This window comes from Aquila chrysaetos, chromosome 14, assembly GCF_900496995.4.
Source record: "Aquila chrysaetos chrysaetos chromosome 14, bAquChr1.4, whole genome shotgun sequence".
Taxonomy (NCBI): Eukaryota; Metazoa; Chordata; class Aves; order Accipitriformes; family Accipitridae; genus Aquila; species Aquila chrysaetos.
The window spans coordinates 25,164,427-25,187,972 of record NC_044017.1 but is presented as its reverse complement, the minus strand read 5'-3'; the positions used below and the strand labels follow the sequence as shown (position 1 = coordinate 25,187,972).

The following is a 23,546-nucleotide window of genomic DNA, read 5'->3' as shown; positions in this document are numbered from 1 at the left end:
AGCTGTTGAAATGGAAGTGCTCCATTTCAGCAACAGAAAAATCTCCATATCTAGAGAAACATTATTTCTTAAAAATTATTCATAGTTAGAAGGCTGTCTTCATGATAATAATGTGTTTTCTTTTTATTCTTGTTAATGACAGATATCTGCAGAAATTACTAGATTATTTTTTTTACTATGATAAAAAAATAAAGAAATTTAGTGATAAAAGAAGAGCTATAAAAAGGAAGGCAGATTTTCAATAGCAAGTCTGGCTTCAGATACAGAAAAAAATTGCACCTGAAGGTCCATTAGAAACCTATATCCTGCCCAAATTCTTCACTTTTGAATAATACATGGGACTGCAGCAACAGCTAGTGATGCGAATTTATACAGAAGACAATCCTCTAAGAAAAAAACCAATTAACTAAAAAAAAAAAAAAAAAAAACAGATTTAAATTAAAATTTCCCACTGCCATAGGAAAGAGCATACATAATGACAGCATGGGAGACAGAGCAATGTGTCTATTCCAAACAGAATGTTGGACATGTATCACTAAAAACAAACAAAAATAAAGAGAGAGAGCACAAGACCTAGTCTTCTCTTCTGCATCAACCAACCAGTAGTAAGTGTCCTTCAGGAGGCAGGAAAGATATCAGATACAGTTGAAAAGTTGTTTATCAATGAATTGTTTTCTGTAGCATCCACCTCCCAAAGGCAGCACCAAGTAAAAAAGCACATCAACACTGTCATGCCAGTAGTACTTTGAGAAAAAAAGTTGCCAGTAACTGAAATTCTTTGAGATTTGTTACCCAGACATACATTTGCTGTTATAGTTTCTAGCATAAGAGCACAAGTATACCATAGTATTTTTGCCACTGCCATTTCTCAAGGTACACAGTAATTCACCATGTTCCTTTCTGTATGTCCTTCCCCAAAGCTGGGCCTGTTGCCATACAAATGTGGTTCATGATCTTTACTTTCATCCTCGCAAATTCAGAAATAGAAAGGTTACATACGTACACACAGGTAACGTCTCAATGAATTCCAATTACTGACAAGTAATCTCTGTCTCTCAAATAGTTGTTTACATAGGTGTTCAAACCGTGGGCAATGAGATGCTCTACTCGCACACCATCATTTACCTGGAATAGTATCCTGGAGTTTAATAGAATAAATATCGCTCTTCCAAAAGCGGTATGAGGCTTAGACATATGAGCAACAGAGTAGCTGATAAAAATATAAATGTGCTTGAAGCAACCAACAACCACATTATTATCATAAAGATCTCTCCATATGGCAATCAATGCTTATTCATCCTAAATCCCACCCATTTCCCTTGTAACACTGCCTGATGCATCTGCAAACAAAGCTTTCTGGGGCCTCTACAATGCAGAATTTGACATACTCATGACAAATGGGTTGCAAGCATGCTGTTTTGTTTTGGTTTAACCTGACCAACTTAAGGCAAGAACGGAGAGGTATTTAGAAACCTCCATTTTAATCAGTGGGGGTGTTTTTCTTGTTGGGATTTTGGGGTGTTTTGGTTTTTTGGGTCCCCCCCCCCAAAAAAAAAAAAAAAATTCACCCTTTATAAACACTTTACTGTCTACTTAAGTGTTGTTTAGCAATAGGGCTTGTACTTCCAATGCTTACTCTGGACAGAGTAAATTCAAAAGGTTCTTATACTTCCCATACTTACACTGGAAAATGGGATTGTGAACAGGTCAATACTAACAGTGTTTTATGGAAAAAAGAAGGTAGATGCAATGCCATCTACCCATTATAATTTTCTCTGTTAGGGCTCCATTGGACTTCAAGCGTATCCAAAGATGCGAAGGCATACACCCACCACAATTTTACCTGGACAGACTTTGGGGAGGGAATTTCAGCAAGAAAGTACATCAGAAAAAAAAAAAAATATATATATATGTATATACATATATATATACACAGTATCTGTACACTCTGGATGAATGAACCTTTCTCTAAGAAAGCAAAACTTCTGCACATGTGAAGACATAAACAAGTGTCATGGCAGCATCTATATATCAGCTCAGTATTACCCCAAATCAAGTGCAAGAAGAATGGGAGTATACCATGTATTAATTTGGAGAATTTTCTGGTTTCTGCCTTCAGAAATCAAGACTTCTAAACATTATGCAATCATCACTTAAGGTTGTCAGCTCTTCTGCCCTTCCCTCCCTCTTTTCCTCTGGCACAGAGGTACAAAACACTGAACAGCTCCAGGAAAGAAAGTGGCCTGAACTCTGCCTGCAGCCACATAACACTGCTCTGCCTCTGTTAGGCAGGATGGAGATGCTCATAGTTCAGACCATGAATATCTGAAGAAAAAGTTCTCTTTTTCTTTTCCTTTTTTATAACATGCTTTAGAGAACTTGGCTTATTGATGCTAAATTCAGGCTAAGAACAGAAGAAGAGTTACTCTGTTGTAACAAAATATTCATCATGTCACATTTTATAATTGGGGTGGGGGGCTTTAGAAGAACAGGTTTAATTGATGTTCAAAACCAGGACAGTAATTCCAACTTGTATCTTTTCTATCCACTTAAAAAATTAAGCCTTTGTTTCCCAGAAAGAAAATAGGGAGCTGCTGCCTGTTCAAACTTATTCAGCAGTTGGATGCAAAATGCCTTTTGCCCAGTCAACCTGAACAGAAACACCGCTGTGTTTACACTACCCTGTAACAGGAAGAAGGGAGGCTATACAGCAGTTTCACACTTCAAAGTAGAGCCTTCAATTTTTTATGACTACTACGAAACAGTTCACACTAACATAGTGGATAACCAGAACTGTACTGTATTAGACACTGAAGAACTGTAAAATTCTGCTTCCAAAGCTTTCCAGTTCTTCCAGCTATATTTCTTTCCATAAAACTTCAAGTATTTGAAATAGCCACTAGGTTATAAGTCAAAAAGATAGACTAATGTTTCAAAAGTTAGATCCCCAAATATTGGAGAGTTTTTGCCACTGCAATTTCCAAAACGAACCATATTCAGCACCATCTCAACGCAAACATTGAGAAGGGATGTTTTTTCTACACTACCCACTTGCAAAAATAGGGCTTTGAAACTAGAAATCCACGAGCTTATTGTAGCTCTATGATGATGATTTTTGTTATTGTTGATCATCACTACGAACATAATTCATTCATTAGCAGCTGGGACATGCACTTTACATCTACAATTTGCCTTACTATCAATCCGCTTTTTCACTTTGAATGAGATCTAGAATACACTGAGGCTTCACGTGATAGTTCTACTTACTAAAGCCACCTCACCATAAAAATGATCCACAGAGTTGCCTTCTTGCATCTACTTTCTGAAAATAGATGCAAGCACATAAGCTACAAGTAATAAATAATAACATGGCTGTTCAATATTCAAAATATTCTTTTTTTTTTGTCCAGTTAACTTTAAATCAGCACATAGATCTAGACTGACTACACGTGGCACTCACAGACATAATTTATGTTTTTGTCAATGGATATTCGAAGCTATTAGTGTAAACGTAAACAACAAAATACTACACTTAGAGAAGTATAACTATTTCTAAACTGTGACCTATATTTTATCTGAAGGTTGGTAGAAAAAAAATCTTTTTCTATACATTAGAGAAATATACAAAATAGTACCTTATAATTTTATTCTGAGAACTATCACGATAAAAGCCTTTTCTGAGAACTGATACTTTAAGATGACATTGCTTCGTTAGAAAGTATATAGTATTTCTGTAATTCTCTACGGGTATATTTAAAACCACAGGTTAACTACAATAGAAAATATATTTTAAAAATACCTGTTACTGTTGCAGACTTGGGGAAAAAAAAAAAATCTGTACCTAAAGCTGCGTAGCCATTACTTTCAACACATTCTAAACATTAGATTTTTAACCAAATATTTGAAACAAGTCTGAAATCACAGTTCTAAACTGTAACACAAAGAGGGAGGGGAAAAAAAAGATTCTTAGCTTCATAGTCTCTAAAACCATAGCATACGTACCTATATATCAAAAGCCCAAGAGGTTACAAGGTTTACAGAGAAGCACGAAATACTAAGTTATTCAATAAGACATTAAGATCTGCTTCTAGTGAGAATGTAAGATGAGTAAAGTTTGGATCTTTTTTAAACATACAAAGGTCAAAATAATACAAGACATAATACAGGCTGAAAAAAGATTCAAGAATCTGGTTGCTATGGTGAAGACAGGAGGAAGCAGAAAGTCAAAATGGCATGCATAAATAGTTTAAAAAAAGTATTTGGATACAGAACAAAAAGATGTGATGCAAGAACACAATGTGAGACATTAAGCTGATTTCACAAAATATATGTGAAATTAAAGAATAATGTATACAAAGACAGAAACAGCCATTGAAAACTTACTGAGAAATCTAAAGTAGTGCAGAGCCAGAGACATTTAACTGACCATTACTATTTCTATCAGAAAATGACAGCGCAAACTATAATTCTTGATCTTCATTAAGTTTTTGTTAGGAGACTAATCTTATTGATTTCAAAATGATTACTTACATAAAATTTACAAAATCATATTACATTGATATGACATAATCATTATTCAACAATTAACATTTCATTTACTTTGAATCCCTTAAGAGCTAAGGTGACAAAAGTGTTTTACTGTTTTATTTTAGGATTTCACTTAAACGATCTCAGCCATTAAATGATCAGGCAGATGTAAACAAATGCTAAAACCCAGAAAATTTACCATCTTAGACTTAAGTAACTGAACTATCATATTTAGATATTAGTTTCAGATCAAATAGCAACAGTAAATCACAAAAGTTTTAATTTTGATCTAGCTATTCTTACAAGTACATATAATCTCCTCATAGTAAGAGACTGAGGTTTAAAGTAAGCTAGAATTAAGAAAACAGAGATGAACGATAAAAGTTACAACTATAACAGTTCAAATTTAGTAACTATGTAAGTACTAAGATTTATTCTAGTGCACAGAACGTGGTTTCATAAAGCATAACTTTGCTTCAGGAAATTTCCACCCCCTCCTCCCCAATATAAACTGAAAATGGCAATTAGAGAAAAATACAAACATGACTAAGGCAAATTTAAAAGCAAAAAAAAAAAGTTTGGTTTGCTCTAATAAGGGAATGTTCATATTTCACATATCTACCTCCCTAAAAGAAAGTTATATTCCACCTTAATTAAACTACACTACTTAGTACTGTGGACGTAGATACCATACAAACTGGAGAAAGCAGACAGTTTGCAATGGGAACACAGTGAGTGCATAGCTATTGTACCATGAGCAGCTTATAGATTTAGTCTTGAATGTCCAAGAAAGAGGGGAGTATCTTTTCTCCCTGAAACCCAGATTATATTTGCATACATGTACAGTTTTCTGAGAAAAATCTCTGTGAAGGAACTTGATCTGGCATATGAAGCTTAATATGTATGTAGCAATCACATTACAGGTGAGCTCTCAGTTGCACAATGGAACATTACATTTGATAAAAATCTGTCAAAATAGTTTTTGAGAAAAAGTTGAACAAACCAGAATATTAACTTACTGAAAGCAGCATTAATATATCTTTCAAACTAGCTAGCAACCAACAAATAACAAATTAATTCATTTTTAAGTGTAATAAACAAATCTTAATGAACATCAAATCTCTAGAGCACAATGGAGTACTTGTAGGATAAACAAGTTATACAGCTGTATAACTAAAGCCAGTGTCAGTCAAGGTCACACAAAATCCCCATGCGGATAGAGTTGCCATATTTAATAAATAAATCCAGGTATTATCGACAGCATTAACTTGTTGATAGGTGAATATAAACAACATAGTCCAAGTTCTGTAGAAAAAAGTTAATTAAGAATAAAGAACTGCCTTGCACACATCTGTACTGTAACTCCTCAATAAGCTAGATTAATAGCTTTACATATTTTGCAATGGGAATTTATTAACTGTCACAAATACTAGGCTTTCATTCTCACAGTGCATATCAAAAGTAACTTTCTGACAACAGCTTGAGGACTTCAGACCAAACACTAACAATTAGCTTCTGAGATGCTCTTTCAATTGAAGGGGTCACTTATCCTATCCACTTTAATTTTTTTTTTTTTTCTTTCTAATAGAAAGCTATTTTTTTCTCCCACATTTCAGTACTCCCTTTTGAAATTACATTTTGGTGCCTGTAGGGTGAACCAGAGTCTCTATTCTCTTAAACAGCACAGAAACATTACATTGACACCAAAAATCAAATCGAATGAAGAAAGAAGGAAGATACTACTAAAAAAGAGGGCCCTCAAGCTGATCTCAAACCACAATGTCTTGACATCAAAATAGGATCCAGCAGCAAAAATTAAAACAATTCCTGTAACAATTCATACATGAAAACAAAAGCTAAAAAGGAACCATACAAAAGCTAAAAAGGAACCATACAAAAGCAGTAAATGAAGAGTGTAAATTTAGAGTATTTTATTTAGATGTAAAGGTCAAACATTGATCACAATCCCCAAGATATTTAGCAAAAAAGAGCAAGAAAATTCTTGGTCCTAGTAGCTACCACAAAACCTCTTCCTGATCTAGCAGTTATTGGGGGAGGGAGCCTGGGAGTATTACTTTGCATTTAATTAAAGTATATTACAGCATTTAGCAAAAGATATTAAGATACATATTCACTCCGGAAGGGCTTGTACTTCCAAACTGAGAAGAACAAGTGCATGATCTAACATACAGAATGAATTCCAGATTTGATGTTTCACACCCCAAAAACACGCCACAACTTTTGGGACTAGCATAATCACCAGTATTATACTCTTAACTAAGTTTTGTGAATATGTTCAGATTTAAGTCATCAGTTTTGCATGACCAAAAACTGTCTCAAAGAATTGAAAAGTATGTCAAATCTCAGTAGAAAATTACAACAATGTAATTCAGTCCCCCAAACCTGATTTCCCACCTTGACCTCCTCTTCTGATGTCTTGAGTAATATTGCCAAAAACATTTAAATAACCAAATGTTTTTAAAATTAGATGCCAGTTCATACAATTTAGGCTGGCTTAAGCTTGTAAACATCAGAAATTAATCTTAAGGACTTCTGTCTTAATTTTTGCTAGAGTGTCTGATAAATAATTTCAACCTACTTCCAAAGTACGTCTTTAAATAATGGTAGAAAATTAACTAGTGAAAGAGATGAAATATTCCAGAGGGCAAGGGAAGGCAGGTTGGTTTGGGGGGGGTGGCCGGGGGTAGGGGTTTGTTTTGTTTTATTTTCCTTGGGTTTTATGGGTGTTAAACAGCTCAGAAAAGGTATTACTATTAGCCTTCTATAGGCCAAGAGCTCTGACTTACTTCATACAGTCAGGGTGGAAACAACTGGATTTACCAATGTGTTCTAGTTTAGGAAGTTTCTACTTAACACGCTAGAGTTTACATCAAATTGTAAGATCACTTTAGACACATTTAAAGGTTGCCTAGTCTATTAACAGTGGTTGAAATCGGACATTAGGAATACTTAATGAGGTTTTAGAATTTTAAATGCATTTGTGTGTCAAGCAAAAGATTACACTATTATGGGGTATACCGTCTAAGCATGTGAGTTATACTGTTAAGAATCCCTGTGCTCATCATATTAAACACTAAATTCTCGTAGTCTCAAGCCATAACGAGACTGCAAGTAAAGGCAAATGGAGCATACCTTCATTTAGATTATATGCTTTAATATACCCTGTAATAAGCCAATTATTCAAGGCTGTTCAGAAGAGTGCCCATTTTAACTATTGATTTTGGACAGGTCTAATACAGAAAAAAAACTAATAAAAAGTACTGAGAAAAACATACAAAATGAGTCAATGATCATTTATTTAATTTTATGACCTTACAGAATGTCTATTAAAGTTCTGCTTCTCTTGAAGAAAGCCTTAAGAGAGAAGAAAACTAACTAAGCAAAAAAGAAAGCAAGTACCATCTACTAACTGTAGGCACAAGTTCATTTATCAGAAAATCATTAAACTACAACAGGTAAAATGTCTGTATTCATAACATACTCATGAAGGTGGCTACAGTATGAGGAAATTGCATCACATACCTCTAGGCACCAGATTATTCAGGTAGCAAATTATTTTCTTTTCTTTGGGATACAGGGACTCTCATGTACAATGCTCAATAAATAAGAGCTATAGCTTCTTCCTGTTAAAGACTTATTAAGTACCAGAAAACAATATTTTTCAATAGCAATCTATAAGGGAAACAGGCCATTAGAACTTCGCTGATTGATTGATATTAATATATTTTTCAATGAATATCTGAAAATAACACAGAGAGAGGTTTTATGCTGATACGGTTAGTTACAGAAAATGCCAACGTCTCTTCTTTCCAGATTTAAAAAAAAAAATTAAAAAAGGGAAAAAGTAACATATAGTGTTCTCAGTGCTGCTTCTGACAGTAGTGCACCTTTCCAATTCTTTGAAAGATGCAAGCAGCTTAGATCTTTTTTCTCCAATGAAATCAGTGTGAAAAATCGGTTATATACTAAAAGCAGTAAAACCTGCTTGATTACTGCAAGTCTGATATACTGTACTACCATAACTAAAATATTGAAACAAGAAGCATATATTTCATTCTCAAAGGAAGCTTAGCCTAGCATTGCTGTCATACATCCACAGGCTGATTCTGTGCAATCATATAGTCCTTGCTTCCCCCGTCTCTTTCCAGAAATCTACATTAAAATACTTTATAACCTAACTTAAATACTATCTTCATGTGATTTTTTAACTACTGCTTATCTTCAATTACTGTATTCAGAAATACAAAACCAACTGATAAAAATACTTCCAAGAAACTTCATTGTTTTCCATGTTTATTTGTACTGTACTTTCCCTTTGCAGCAGTTTCCCCATATTTTAGAGCATATTTTTCATGATTGCTCATAACATCACAGGTATGAACAACAGCTGGAGCCAAGAGCAAGTTTTCTGGGAAAACTGAAAGTAAATTAAATAACTAATAACAATAAAATGCCATAGATACCTTAATGAAACACTGTCTAACTACAGCCTTTCAAAAAAATAAATATACATACATTATTCAAAAACAGAGCACCATAAACCCCACAAAAAGGCACATGGTATTTATTTCTATTCAGTGGCATGAGATGTGCAGTAAAATAAAATGTAATGAGGGTTGTAGTTCCCAACTCTCAAATTTGAAATAAATCCTGAAATCCTAATCTGAAATAAACCCCACTTGTTCAGTTAATACACAAACATAATTAGTAAAAAAGACAAAAAGGTTCCATCTTCTGTAAGCTTATAAACAGCATGCACATTAAACGCGTGTAAGTCACCTTATCTTTTTCCTCAGAACCAGAGAGTATAACTGGAGACTATGTCGGAATCTGCAGCACAATTTTCCAAGAACACATCGGTGTTCTCATCTTAGAACAGTATTTCACAATTTGCACATTAAAAGCTTTTAATCATTACCATAAAAAAAATGAAGAGAGTGAAGTAAATTTAGTAATTTAGGTACATGATTTCTAACCCACTGAAGAACCTTTTCCATTAATTCACAGCCTAAGCACTTAGAAATATTTAAATATACTCAAAGATTTAATATTCAGTGTACTATTCTAAATAAATAGATAACAAAATGCTACAATTTTCTTTAAAAAAAAAAATTCTGTTAAAAGATTTTGCTAATATGAAGGACAAATATAAAAAACTGACACAAGCAGGAATCAACAAGGAAACTAGGTTCTGGGTTACAAGATGCCACTTGCTAACCAAAAATACAAACTTGCAGGAAATAACATTGACCTCACTTCTCCAAAAAAGTGCAAAAAGTCTTCTAGTTGAAAGTATGCCTATATATCTTCCAATTACAGAACCACGTTTCTTCAGCATCGTTACAGAAGTACAACATATGTTACTTCCAAAGGTTGTATTTCTTAGAGTTTTCTCTCATCTTTCACCAAATCTGTAACAGATATTCAGTAATACAGATCATTTACTGTACTATGACACACTCTTGTGGTACATTAAGGAATGAAGTGATCAGCCAATCGTAAACGGAGAAAGAGATTCAAACCGACAAAGCATCCACTGCAAGCAAGCTTTAAGATACAGCATTTCAGAATATTATATTAAAAAGCAAGTGGGAGAGAACTGCAGCATTCATTCTCACTGAAACGCTGTTGTATCTCACCTACTATTTGACAGAGACTAAAAGATGGTGATGATGAAATTGCAAGTGAATTCTGATCTACGGAACGCAAATACCACACCATACTATAAAACCGAGTGTAACTTCATTGCAAATTTTCTTCTCTTATCTTAAAAAAAGGTACGTATTTCTGCATTAAAAACAGATACTAGAAAATCTAACATACCGATGAAAGCTGGCATATCAGACAAATACTGTGAATATGGTTTTAGACTAAATATTAAAAGACTTTCTAATTAGCATACATTTAAAACTCTGTCCAGAAAACTTCTCATTCCTTCAGCAATTTAGGCAAACAAAATTCGTATCATTAAAGTTTCTTGAATTCCTGCTCTCAAAGTCTGTGCTGTAGTTTTGTGAGACTGAAAATGATGTAGATTCTATTATAAAGATTCTGAATAATCAGTCTAGTATGCAGATTCAGTTATTCTACACGTCTTTTACAAAGAAAAATCCCATTTATCATACAACAATAATAATAGTATTTTTTCACTATCTGGTCACACATCTTTGTTATTAGCCTCAGATTTTTAAATGCCGGAGAAAGATAAGAAGGGAAAAATAAGTCTCTTTGCATCAGTTTTAGTCCTTTCCATATTGATTACATTAACAACTCTAAATGCTGTGGAACAGATTTTATCCCTCTCTCCCTGTTACATTTACATATGCATAACAGTTGACTACCTAGTCACTAGACCTCTCTGACTTTTGAGGAATTAGTCTAATCTCATATAAATCAAAATTATTTATTTGTTCTACTTGTAAACAGTAACAAAGTATTAATTCTAATTGACCTGAATATACAACTATCAGAAGCATCATTATCTGTAAATGTGGTGCTTGCAGCAGAATTAGACTTTGATTAAATCTATATGACTTCCCACCCCCACCCACCCCAAAGACTGAATACAAATATTTCCCTGAGTAAACAGAAAAATCCAACTGGTGATCAAAGAATAAGCCTTATCTTCAGAGACTGGAGTCTCATAAGTACCAACAGCTCTATAGACAGTCCAGAACAAACACTGATAGTGGTACAAATGAACAATTTTTTTGTTATTATTTTTAAAGGAAGTTAAGCGTAATATAATTTCCATTTCACCATAAAGGTAGGCACAAGTTCTAGCAAAATGAATCACAGTATTTTCTTGACAAATCAGAGGCAAAATAGCCCCTTGGCACGAGAAACCCTTTGTCCTTAATTTCTCTTATTCTTTTCATACTGACTTATTTTTGCCACTGTTGTTTCAGGAAGGCTTTTATTTAGTTCCAAATATGCTTCTTACTTTTGAGTTTTGGTCCATACTCCCAGGTTCTCTCAGCAACAGTAATCTGAAGATCAGAACTGCCTGCTTCCAGTGCATACGGGTATTCTGTTCTCAAGAAAACTATTTCCGTTCAAGTGGTTCAGATTCCTTATATTTATTATAAAGCACACATCTGCACAGCACAGCTTAACTTGCCATTTGTCCCCGCTTGCTCACTACCTCTTCCATTATTTTGCTGAATAAGGAAAACTCACAGGTACATTCTGAAAGTCAACTGGTAGCAGTGAATGGATTCTATCTTCCCCTTTTTCAAGTTTGACTGAGTCCAATCCTCCATTTATCACTAGTGTTTCTCTTCTATAGAGCATTAAAAGAGCAATTTCATTCGTCCTACTAGATTACTACCGACAATAAACTCTCTCTCTTGGCTTTCTGCAGTTAGGATGATCTAACCCAGTTTGTTTTTAGCTATATCTATCCAGGTTTGTTTCTTTTCACAGCAGCATTATAGATCTGTTGAACTCCACATGCCAAGATTTCTCCTGCAATGTGCAACTGAGCCTTGAATCCCAGTTTCTTTTCACGCATTCCAGTTATATCTACCCTCCATTTTGTCAGCTTTGATAGCAGCTTTCATTCAAACAATCTTGCTGAACATTTACTTGCTTTTTCCATCTTCCCACCGTTTCAAATAGATGACCCAATACTTTGAGATCTTACACTGAAAGGCCAGCAACAAAAAACAACATTCGGCTGCACGTATATCAAGTACATTGCAGCCAAATTTTAAGTGCCACAAGGCATTACACCGCATGATCAAGGAACTGCGAAGATAAGCAGTCACCCTAAGCAGGCTCTTTCTAACTTGTTATCCTTGCCAGCTATACATATGCATTTAGAATTTTAGAAAGAGGCATTTCTATATCAAAGGACAAGTCAGATTGCACAGCAGGAAACATTTAGTCTTTACAACTCTTAAGCTGAGTAACAGAGCAGATAAGGTTTCTAAGTTTCATTACTCAGGTGCTGTTAGCGGTGAGTAAGGTTGTAGAACTACTGCGTGAGTTAAAAAGAAAAGTAGAGCCCCACTAACTTGTAAAAATAGGAAGAGTGGGGAAGCAAAGCCATAAAACAGAAATACAAGGTTGTTAAAAGCTACAGAATATGTTGTCCAGTGTCTTCAGTCTCTTAATTTAAATGAAACTGAAAGCAGCCAATTGATGCAGAAGAAAAATGTATCTGAAGACACAACTACTATTTAACCGTAAATATTTAAGTATTGTATCAGACAATAATAATAATCATCATCATCATGATACAAACACATCCTGTCCTAGTAGGAAAGTTTTCAAAATGCTGAACTAGATTATATCCTATTTAAAAGAATACTTGGTTAGAATTCCGATTTAACCCCCCCAAAAAATCCTACCATTTCAGATCAATTAAGTTCTCTCCATTCTTACATAATCTACAGAACCTGATTGCTATTAATGGGAGGGGGACCCCCCATCTACAGAATACACATCCTTTATGGTGATGTTTGTTTCATAAAACATATTGAAAGTCTGTTAGGAAACTGTCAAGGCAAGATATTTACAGACTAGAGGAATGTATTTAGAATGAAGAAACTGTATGAGAAATTTATCATGTAGAGATCACGTAGAGGAGGACAGCAGCCTACAATGGAAGTGTGTTTCTCAAATGTTCACATGAAGTAATCAACTTACTGTTTTTTATTTTCTTAATTAAAGTGAGGTCATATAAGTTATCTATTAGGTAAGGTTTGATCTTATTTACACAGAGCTATTAGTAAAGAGGAATATGTAATCTTAGTGGGTAAGGAAAGAAGATGTCCATAACCACTTTTTCTATGTGAATAAATTAAAATATTATTCCAGCAGAACCAGATCAAATGCAAATGAAACCAAAGGCTCTGCCAGAGATAATGCTATATTCTGCATGGCAGAGCAGTGTCCACCCAAGTACTGTCTAACAGCTGCCTAATTGGAAGTCACTGCTCCATTAACACAAAATCTACTTGTTTGATTTTTTTCTGTTTGTTTTTAAAAATGAATTGTCCTTGAAATGAATTTTCTCTGAATCAAGCCATTCACTGAGAAAGTAAATGGTAGATTTTCTTACGGACAAAAAGTAGCGCTCATGGAAATTTAAATGCTAATAATTTTCATCAGCAGTGACTTTGAAGGTTCGCCAAATAAGGTTTGTTAAACATTTCTTTTCTTGCATGTAAATTATTTTTCTCAGCTCACAAAGAAAAAAGGCTACAATAAAAGCACTGTTGTAATGAAGATTTTATTGCACTCAAATATAGTGTTACCTTTAGTCAGATATAAATGCTTGTAACATTAGATTAGAAATTCATCAAAAGCACTTAGTGCATAAACATGTAACAAAACTAAAAAGGAGGTAAAACCCATGAAAATAGGTTTGTAGTAGGTGTAGAGTTTGATACCTCTGTGTGATACACACATTAGCAAATTAATTCTTGCAAGATCCTTGCTGGCATAGGGACAAATGTATAAGTTGTTAAAGTGAGTATTTTCCATTAAATAAACAAAATTATTAGACTGAGCAGGGGCAGTGTGATGATCCCCTTTAACTTGCATTTTAAGTTCCAAACCTGGGTTTCCATTCCATTGGTATTTATGGTTTAGGACTTAGGATACTGAGCAGACTTTTTCCCCTCTCCGGATACGTGAAAATAGTATCTATCACCTCTAAGATTTTACTTATTCACATTGTAGAAACATTCTCTACCAGAAATCAATAAAGGAACATTCTTGTTGCTTCTAAAACATCGAGCCCTTGAAGGCTTTTCCTACCACAGTGTTGTGAAATAGGAGTAGAGTGCTTTTGTTAGCCTGAATATACTGTCATATTTTCATCAAACATGAGTTGACTGCAGACTAATATTGGATTTTGGGTAGAAATCAACTATTAAAAGAAAAAAAAAAATCACTTGTTTGATAGAAAAAGGTAAAGGTGAACTACAGGAACTACTCCTTCAAGGCACTTCACTGAGGAGAAAGGAAAGCACTCAATCTGTTTTGAAGCCATCTGAAAATAAATAGTCTGTGCGTAGAAGGCGAGAACCAATCACCTAATAATAACACATACTGTAACTCTGCCATAAAGCAAAAAAACTAAGTTAAAGTAAGTTAAAATAAATTAAAATTAAGGTCAAATTAATACTGTGCTTAGGTAGCTACTTAAAAGTGCTGTAACAAACTCTTCAACAATACCCCTTCACTATCTGAAAAAGCATTTCCTAACTGCAAATACAAGTCAAAGTACCCTTCCAGCAACAAAAGTTTTTCTAAATGTATTTATAACAACTCCTGACAGACTGTCTCTTTTCTACAGTCCTACCAGAATAAGGATCTGATGCTACTGTTGTTTCCGACATACTCAGATTAGGGTACTGATGACACAGTCATTCAATAACTAATAATTAATTGAATTAATTTCAAAGGAAGAGATTAAAGGGAAAAAGATTCCACAATTTATAGCTTCAAAAAGAATCAAACTACAAAACAAATGCTATTGTCAGACTATTCCAACCATTAGTATGTTAATGTCCTCTTTCGGTTTTCCATTTTTTGTTTGCCATGTATTCATGGAGTTATCTGGATATGAAAGTCAGGTTTTAGGAGTTATTCACATCCCACTTTAAATACATTTAACACTCTGAACAACTGAAGGTTTCTCCTATCTGTGATAGGACATTAGAAAAAAATAAATGTTAAATTAATTTTCTCCAGATTGGGTCTGTTTTGCCCGTGACAGTAATTGGTAAGTGATCTCCCTGCCTTTAACTCAATGCACGAGCTTTTCCATTTTATTAGAGAGCAGCTGGGTGGGCATCTTGCAGCCAGCCAAGGTCAACCCACCACAGAATTATATTCATTCATTGATTCTTATATATCAATCTGTATATAAAACAAATATATTTGATGCAAATAGCAAAACAAGATAAGAGCAGAGATCATTCTATCTATTAAGAATAGAAACAGCTAATATATTTACTACCAATGCAACAGTAAATATACCATCCCTTCCCTCAATAGAAAGATGACATACTGAAATTGCAAGATACCATTGACATTTCAGTGATTTATAAAAGTGATCGGTTGCTGTCCCTCATAAATGCCTATAACTTACTCCTGCATTCTTCAGAAAGAAACTATTTTGCCTTTTTCAATTTATATGCAAAAATCTTTTAGAATAAATTTTGGTTTAAAGGGTAGTTAGGGTGATATTGCAAGGCAGCCAAACTGAAACACATAGCAGGCTTTACTTCTACTTGTACACAGTTAAATTAAAATGTAACTCAAGTTACTCAGTGCTATATTATTAGCAGAGGTTACTAGACTATATTGTTGGCAGTCTTACAGGTTTGTAATAATAAGATTCTATAAGAAGCACAGTTTGGAGCAACTTCTGTGTAAATCCTCCTCCAGTGGAGGAAAGTATGAGGACACTGGGCTCTACCTAATCCTAATCTTGACCACAAATTCTATTGCTTATGCTGGGTAGGCTGTGGCGTGTCAAATACAGCACTAAACTAATTTATATTGCTGATTTGACCTTCTTGCTGGCATTTACTCTCTTTTCTGCTTTAAAGTATTTGAGGCTTGGTCGGCACCATAGCAGTTTAGGCCTTGATGGTTTTTCTTACAGAGTATACAGGGGAGAAAAAAAAAAGAAAAAAGAAAAAAAAAATTAGAGAGAACTATATTGACCTTTTCAAGACAAGTGCCAACAGAGATAGCACTCCCACAGAAGTGCTTTATTTCTGAATAATCAAGTCTGGCAGGAGCTCTGGTGTGGTGCAATCAGACACTGCCGTCTCCAATAAGATTAGGATAAAAATCTGTTCCAGTTGATTAAAAAGAAATAAAAATAGAGAGAGATCATGCAATCTTTCTCTCTCAAGTTTACTAGATCAGTTCCCTTTGATATCTAGAAAAGAAACAAGAGTAAATTACTAATTTTTCATACCATCTCCCATTAACAGCAGTTATCTGCATATTGCTAAAAATAATGAAGAATTTAGGTTTCTTGTATGTTTGATCTGCAATTTCTAATCCTCATTTGGACTTTAACACTTTAAACATAACAGTTATGTAAAAAAAATTGTTGGATCAAGTCAAATAAACTTATTAATAGGATATTTATAAACACACCACACTAGTTATAAAACATGCGTTTCAGAAAACTACTACCTTTCTTGTATTTTGCATACATGAAACAAATTTTCATTTTGTATTTAAATGCTTCCAAAGATTTCTTTTTGGTCAGAGGTTGCTTTCTTGTACACTGCATACAACCTCCTAAGTCCTGGAATCACCTCTGGCAAACCACTTCAACCACCCAAAGGATGACTTTAAGCAACATGCAGCTGGTTTTCTCTCAAGTTATCCTGAACACATATCCCATATTAAGCCTAACTACTACAGCCTCACTACATTAATTACACTTATTCACAGACTTCCACCAACTTATTGCTATATCTTCTCCACACCAGTACTCTTCAAAGTATCTCCACAAAGTACATTTCTCCCTTCTATAAGTGACAAGACCAAGCATTTGCACATTACAACTTACCTTATTTCAGCACTGTAAGTATTAAACATAGTAGCTTGAAGCTACTCCAAGCAAACAGGTACTCTTACATCCATGATTATGAACCTAATAAATGCCCTACTGGGTCTGACCAGTGACCCTCTAGCCCAGCACTCCATCTCCAAGAGCTGCAGTAAGAGATGTTACTTAAAAAAACACTATGCCAGCCTTATCACTACTTATAATCCATTCTCCTCACTTCCCGAAAGAGGAAGCTCCTCTTCCTACAAATACATGCCTTCCTATTTCCTTTGGGTCTATTAAACCTGAATTTGTCTACTGTTCTTTGAACCTGCTGAACTTCTGAAGTTGTCACCAACTGGTCCCACCAATTCCCTGGCTAACTTCATTTTCAAAAAAATTAAATACACTTTTCAATATCAGCTGAAGGAATCTTTGCAAAAAATTCAGATTTCTAAAAGAGTATGTGAAGAATGTCCTGTTTACATTTATGTAGCTACATTTAATGAGTTTTCCTGTTATCTTCATTTGGGCAAGCCCTCCACATTTTTAATGCTATCCTTTTCCTTGCGATACTGTCTTTAACTTTCCTATCAAGTCACACACATTTTTTACCCCATAGCTTTAGTTGGACTTTTTCTGAATTACAATACAAAGTTTACTCATATCTTTAAGATGGCATTTGCAGAATAGCCTCTGGGTTGCTAGCAGGCATGGGTATCTTGCTTGCTTGACCATCTGCATCTTTCATTCAGTTCCCTGTCCTGAAGTTGAATACTTGTATAATAGATTACTTGGATTGTTCTCTCCTGGTACAACATTAAGACAGTGATCATTCTCTCCTCCTCTCACCTCCTAGGTCCTGTGAATGACTCAAGCCCATTCCCAGAACAGTTCCTTTTCATTTTGGTTACAGGAATATTGGAAACAGTCATTTGTTGCATCCAAAGCTTTTATCTTCTCATAACATCCTGATGAGGAACCAATTCAACCCATATGCAGGTAGTTATATCTCCGACTTTATTGCCACAAAATTTGCAGTTTCTCTAACCTCACTTAACATCTTCTCATCACAAACATCATCTGACCTGAGAGCTATTAATACAGTATAATATTATATTATTAGAAGGAATTTCCATTCACAAGGTTTAGCACGGTAGGCTTCTTCTCCCTCCACAAGATTTTCATGCTGCTACATTTCATGCTGTCTTTTATGCAAAGTGCCACTCCCCTGCCTGTACATCTAATCATTCTAGCAAAGTTGGCAGCACATTAACATCATACACCAGTGATTATTCTCCTTCCATCAGGCTTCCAACACATCTATTATAAAGCGGTTGTCATTTGATAATGAGCATTTTTGTATGTTCATCTTATCTTTTAGGCTTAAGATGATATAAAAGCACTTATAAGGTTTGCTCCAGCTCTGCTACTCGGTATTTCACATACCAGTTAAACTTAACTCATATATTCAGTTTAATGTTTTCAAAGAATTATAGCAAGATTCCTTTGATACCATTGTTGCCAAAAAGGCTTTTCACAGATTTTCTTCATTGATGTGCAACCATGAGTATAATCCTGATGAATCTTAAACACTTGATATTTCTTATTATTTCTTTCTCTTTCAAGTCTCTGACTACCATTAATACCAATCCTTCTTCTTGCCTTTAAAAAGAAAAGTTATCAGAAAACCAAAGATCATTTATGCAACCCATTCACATTCATCACCTTATTTTCACACAGAACTTCTCAATTACTTTTTTTTTCTCCCACCCGCCAGCCAGGAAAAGAGACATGTAGCAATACCTTACTTCCACACTGATGTCTAAGGCAGTGATTTCACTCCTTACTTTTATTCTTTTAGCTGCTGACACAAAGCTAATGATTTGAGGGTTCCAGAATCTTTTGTTTGTTTCCTTCTTGGGGCATCTCAGAATAGTCTCATGTTTTCTTGCAAATATTTTAAATGTATGTACACTTTTCAGTCACAATCAAATCTTTTCTCAAGTATTCACATTGAAAATATTCCATTCACACACTAACCTGTATTTCCAGATTCCAAACCAATATTCTCCTCCCACATCCCCTGTGTAGCAGTAAATCTATATGGTTTTATGACAAAGGAGTTGGTTTTCCATTATGCCCTTGCCTACTTCTTTCATAAATATAATCTTAGATTTCTTTAAGATTACAAATTTATTCTGAGACAAGAATAAATTCTGAGCCAATAAATAAATCACACTTTGTCTTCAGTAAGTTGCTACAAGAATACCATCAGCAGTTGATGCTTTAATACTTCTTAATGTTCCAGCTCAAAGTTTTAATTTTTATAAAACACGTTGCTTTCACAAAATGGTTCAATTCCTGGCAAGTGACAAAAGCAGCTTTATAACAAGTAAAAGAATGAAGAGAAAATACCCTATACCACCCACAGCCCTTACATGGACTCATCATTATCACCATCATTATTATTATTACTAAACAAGCACCACAGTGAAAACATTTCCTCCAACAAGTTACCAAGACAGTTGTCAGCAGGTCAAAGAAGTGATTATTTCCCTCTACTCCCCTTCTCTGTCAGGGAGAATTATCTGGAGTAGTTTTTCAGTTTGGGGTTCCCCACTTCAATAAAAATATAGATATATTGGACTGAGTACAACAGAAAATCATCAAGATTATTAGAGGGCTGAAACACAAGATGCAGACAGAAAGGCTGAGAGAGCTGTCAGTCTTGAGAAGGGTAAAAGGCAAGGGAACTCTTACTGCTGTCTCAGACTACCTAACAGAAGGCTACAAATAAGGGGGAACCAGATTTTTCTTGGAGGTGCACAACGAGCAAGAGGTAACAGACACAAGTTGCAATAAGAGATACTCCAAGAAGATGTAATGAAAAAAAATTTACCACAATGGTGACAAACACAGGAACAGGTTGTCCATACATACATCTCCATCTTTAGGGATATCTCAAACTCATCTGGACAAAGCCCCAAGCAACATGAACTAGACTGGTCCTTTTACGAAGGTGATTGGACCAGATGACCTACAGAGGACCCTTCCAAACTAAAAAAATTCCATGATTCAAGGACATGTCTCTGGACATCCTCAACAAGACTGATTTTTTTCTCCATGTATAGTCTTTGCTCTGTGTTACTACTCACTATTTTTCCTACACTCTGAAGCTAGACCCTCATTTACTTTTTTATTCTTGCAGTAGTTTCTTTCATACCTACATAACATCTTCAGTTATTTCAATTGCTTCAATACCCATTCAGAATCAACATCATTTATAACTTCTGTACAAACATCTGCTAAAGCTTCAAATCTATTCTATACTGTTCTGTATTCCTTTTTCTAGTAGAAATTCCTCAATGGATTATTTACATAGACATAAGACTTCCTCTTTTGGATCAACACTGAAATACTTTTGGCACATCAGCTGGCAAAATGCACCAACTGAACATTTGAGTACTTCAATGTGATTTTACTTAATCAGAATAAAATTCACTTAAAGCATCATTGAACATTCTGGTCCCTGCTTCCAGAACTAGATACCTCTTCTTACACAATGACTTCAATGGAAAGAGTGCATAAGCAGACCCTTCAACAGAGTGGAAACCAGCTCATTCTTTGCATGCCGTCACTTGGCTACAGAATCATTTTCAACTTCTCGTCTTTCTGGTTTTAGAGACAAAGCTTTAGAAATAGTCAAGGACTGTTTCCAAATTGAGTCTAGTGAATAGCTTGCTGATTCTACTTTTGAAAGCATGGTATTAAATCTCTTTAAGACTGAAAAGTGAAAAAAACTGGATGTCTCCAATTTCTTTGGCAAGTTTTGTTAGTAAGTTATGTATAAGCTACAAAGAAGCATCCCCTGTCTCCATGGTCATGAGAACAAAAGCAGTTACTTTGCTGTCCTTTGTACTAGAATTCATGCTGTTAGTAAGAGACACTGAGATGCCTGGTGCTGTCTACTTAAGTATTTAAGCATTCATGCAAATTTCCGTAAACCACTCACTCAAAAAAAGATGAAATTTATTTCCATGTTGCCTTTTAGACACCTACTTGCTGTTCTAAACAAAAATCTTTAGTGTCTCCACTTCCTTTGAAAAATTAAGATGACGGCACACTTATATCACCCACGTGAGATGAGAGAGATTGCAAAACTTAAAAAAGGTTAAGCAGTAAGCTCCACCTGTAAAAATATAAATTAAATTTGCCCCTGCAGGCTACAGCCTTTTAATAGCCCTCCCCCCCATTTGGTATAAGAGTATACTTCACTGATTTTTCAACTGTAGATCCAATAACTCTCTTCTCTTAGGTTTTGTCAAAACAATGTATTCGGTCCATTCAGTTAAACTTTGAAGGGATGTTAACCTTGTTAACTCCAATGTTCCCACTGTCTGTGGAGATTCACAATCCTCTTCTGAGCCACTAACAAGTTTGGCCTAAACATCATTGTCTCCCAAATTTTACTGTTTAATTACACATAGGAAACAGTATTTCCTCCAGTGGCTTTTAAACTTTCTAACTTATTAAATCAGGGAACATTCTTGGTAGTTCTCCTAACATTATAAAGGTACCACAACTATCTTTCAGACTTATTCTAATAGATTCAAGCAAAAATATCTATGGTCTGTGAGGTTTTCTTGCCTTTTTATCTTTGTACAACATTCTTAATATTATTAAGTGTCAACAGTAATAAACTGTAATACTCAACTCAGTAGAAATACTGCTCGAGCATAAAAAGCCTGCTTTGACAAAAGCAGAATAAAGTTCTTTGTTATGGTAAAAAAAAAAAAAATAATTGAATAATACACGCCAAAGCATAGCAAAAAAAAAAAAAAAAAAAAAAAAAAGAGAGAGAGAGAAACTTGAGAATGCCATGCACTGTATTAAATAAAAGTATTGAAGTGAAATTTGTAAAGCAAATTAAAAATATAATAATGTCTTCAATTTGAAAAGGAATTAATCATTGCACCCCTTTGGCTACCCCAAAGTACTAAGCCTCTGATACCAATCAAGGGGCAGGGGGGTAGGGGAGGTGCAGAGGGCAGGGGAACGTGTCAGGAAATTACAGTGGAAATACAGGCATTTTACATATGGGGCAGAATAACCTAAACTACTAGTGAGATGACTCACATCCAGAAAGGGAGAAAAGGTTTAAAGCCAGGAATACTTTCAAATATTTTGCTTTTCCACAAGGCTTTAAAAGCTGAAGAAGCTAAGCAAAATATCAAAGGAGATCTATGTTGCTACAGGTTTATCAGAAAGTTAAAATTCCATTGAAAGACTCTCCCTCCTTCACAGAACCAAAACACATCAATTATCATATGCATTCTGATGCATTTCATCATTTTCTGGACTCTAGATTAGGTCACAGTATTTTATTAAGGTATTCTGACAAAATTTTATAAATTTTTTTTCAAACGTGACTGAATAAAAGCCTGTATTATCCAGAAGCATTTCTTAGAGGTTTTTTGGTAAGGTTTTCCTTATAGGTCACACAATAACTGCCACTCTAAGTAAAATAGTTCAATACTACTAAGCAGTCTAGAATTTTTAAACTTTTTTCTTCACACATTCCACTTAAAAAAATAGAACATTAATGTTATGTTCTGAATGTTTCATATATATATTTAAGCCCTAAGAATTTTAAAGATAACTCTAAAACCTGAAAATTAAAGCAATCAATTCCTTACCCCTTTTTTGACAACAGAACGTAAGTTCCAATTTGCAAAGCATGTCAGCATTCTCGTACTTGTCCTCTTCTGCTTTAACCCAAAAACAGGATTCTGTCATTTCCTGAGGCCTGATCTACAAGCACGGGAAAAAACAAGATTTTATTCATTAAATTATTTTGATACTATGCAAAGACTGTACCCTGTAGAGTGTAAAGCACATGAAATACTGAAGAGGTCTGTAAAACACGTGAACTTTTGGTACATAACTCATCTTTAGAATTGTTAATATATTTCTGATTGAAGATAGTAATGCTCACAGTAAGTGCTTTTGGACAAAGCAATACAGACAACATACTGTTATCCAAGGTCTAAATGTAGCAAATTATCTTTGGTCTAGATTTAAAACCTGCGTAAACTTTAAATAGTCTCTGAACACAGCTGGTTTAACTAGATATTAAGTACCTTACTTTTTAGATTGTAGCTTTGATTGCTTCATAAAACTCTGAAAATCTTTTTACTGACTTATTTTGGTTGAAATAATTATACTTACCAAAACTCAGTAGATTGATATTCCTAGTATACTTGATTCTGTCACAATGGATAGAAAAAAATAAACGGACTATATTTTTTCAACCATTAAATTTACATAAGTACATTTACACTAAGGAAAAATGGAGAGACCTGCAATGCTTCTTCCCGCAGTCCAGGCTAGATAGATGCAAGATACTTGTTTGGAAACTGTATAGCTATCAGTACAGTGCAGTGACTGATCCAATGTAAACAGT

The 23,546-nt window shown here is 34.6% G+C and overlaps 1 protein-coding gene across 5 annotated transcripts in view; it reads right to left on the bottom strand.

Annotated features, from left to right (window-relative positions):
- The window catches only part of DIAPH3 (diaphanous related formin 3), a 249,906-nt gene that overhangs the window by 160,818 nt on the left and 65,542 nt on the right, over positions 1-23,546 (bottom strand). For all 5 annotated transcript variants that reach the window (XR_003926581.2, XM_030036634.2, XM_030036632.2 and 2 more), the window contains one exon: positions 22,780-22,894. Coding sequence is in view for 4 of the 5 variants with exons in the window: in XM_030036634.2 (XP_029892494.1) it covers positions 22,780-22,894 (115 nt within the window). In the remaining variant the exon portion in view is untranslated. The remainder of the gene's footprint in view (positions 1-22,779; positions 22,895-23,546) is intronic.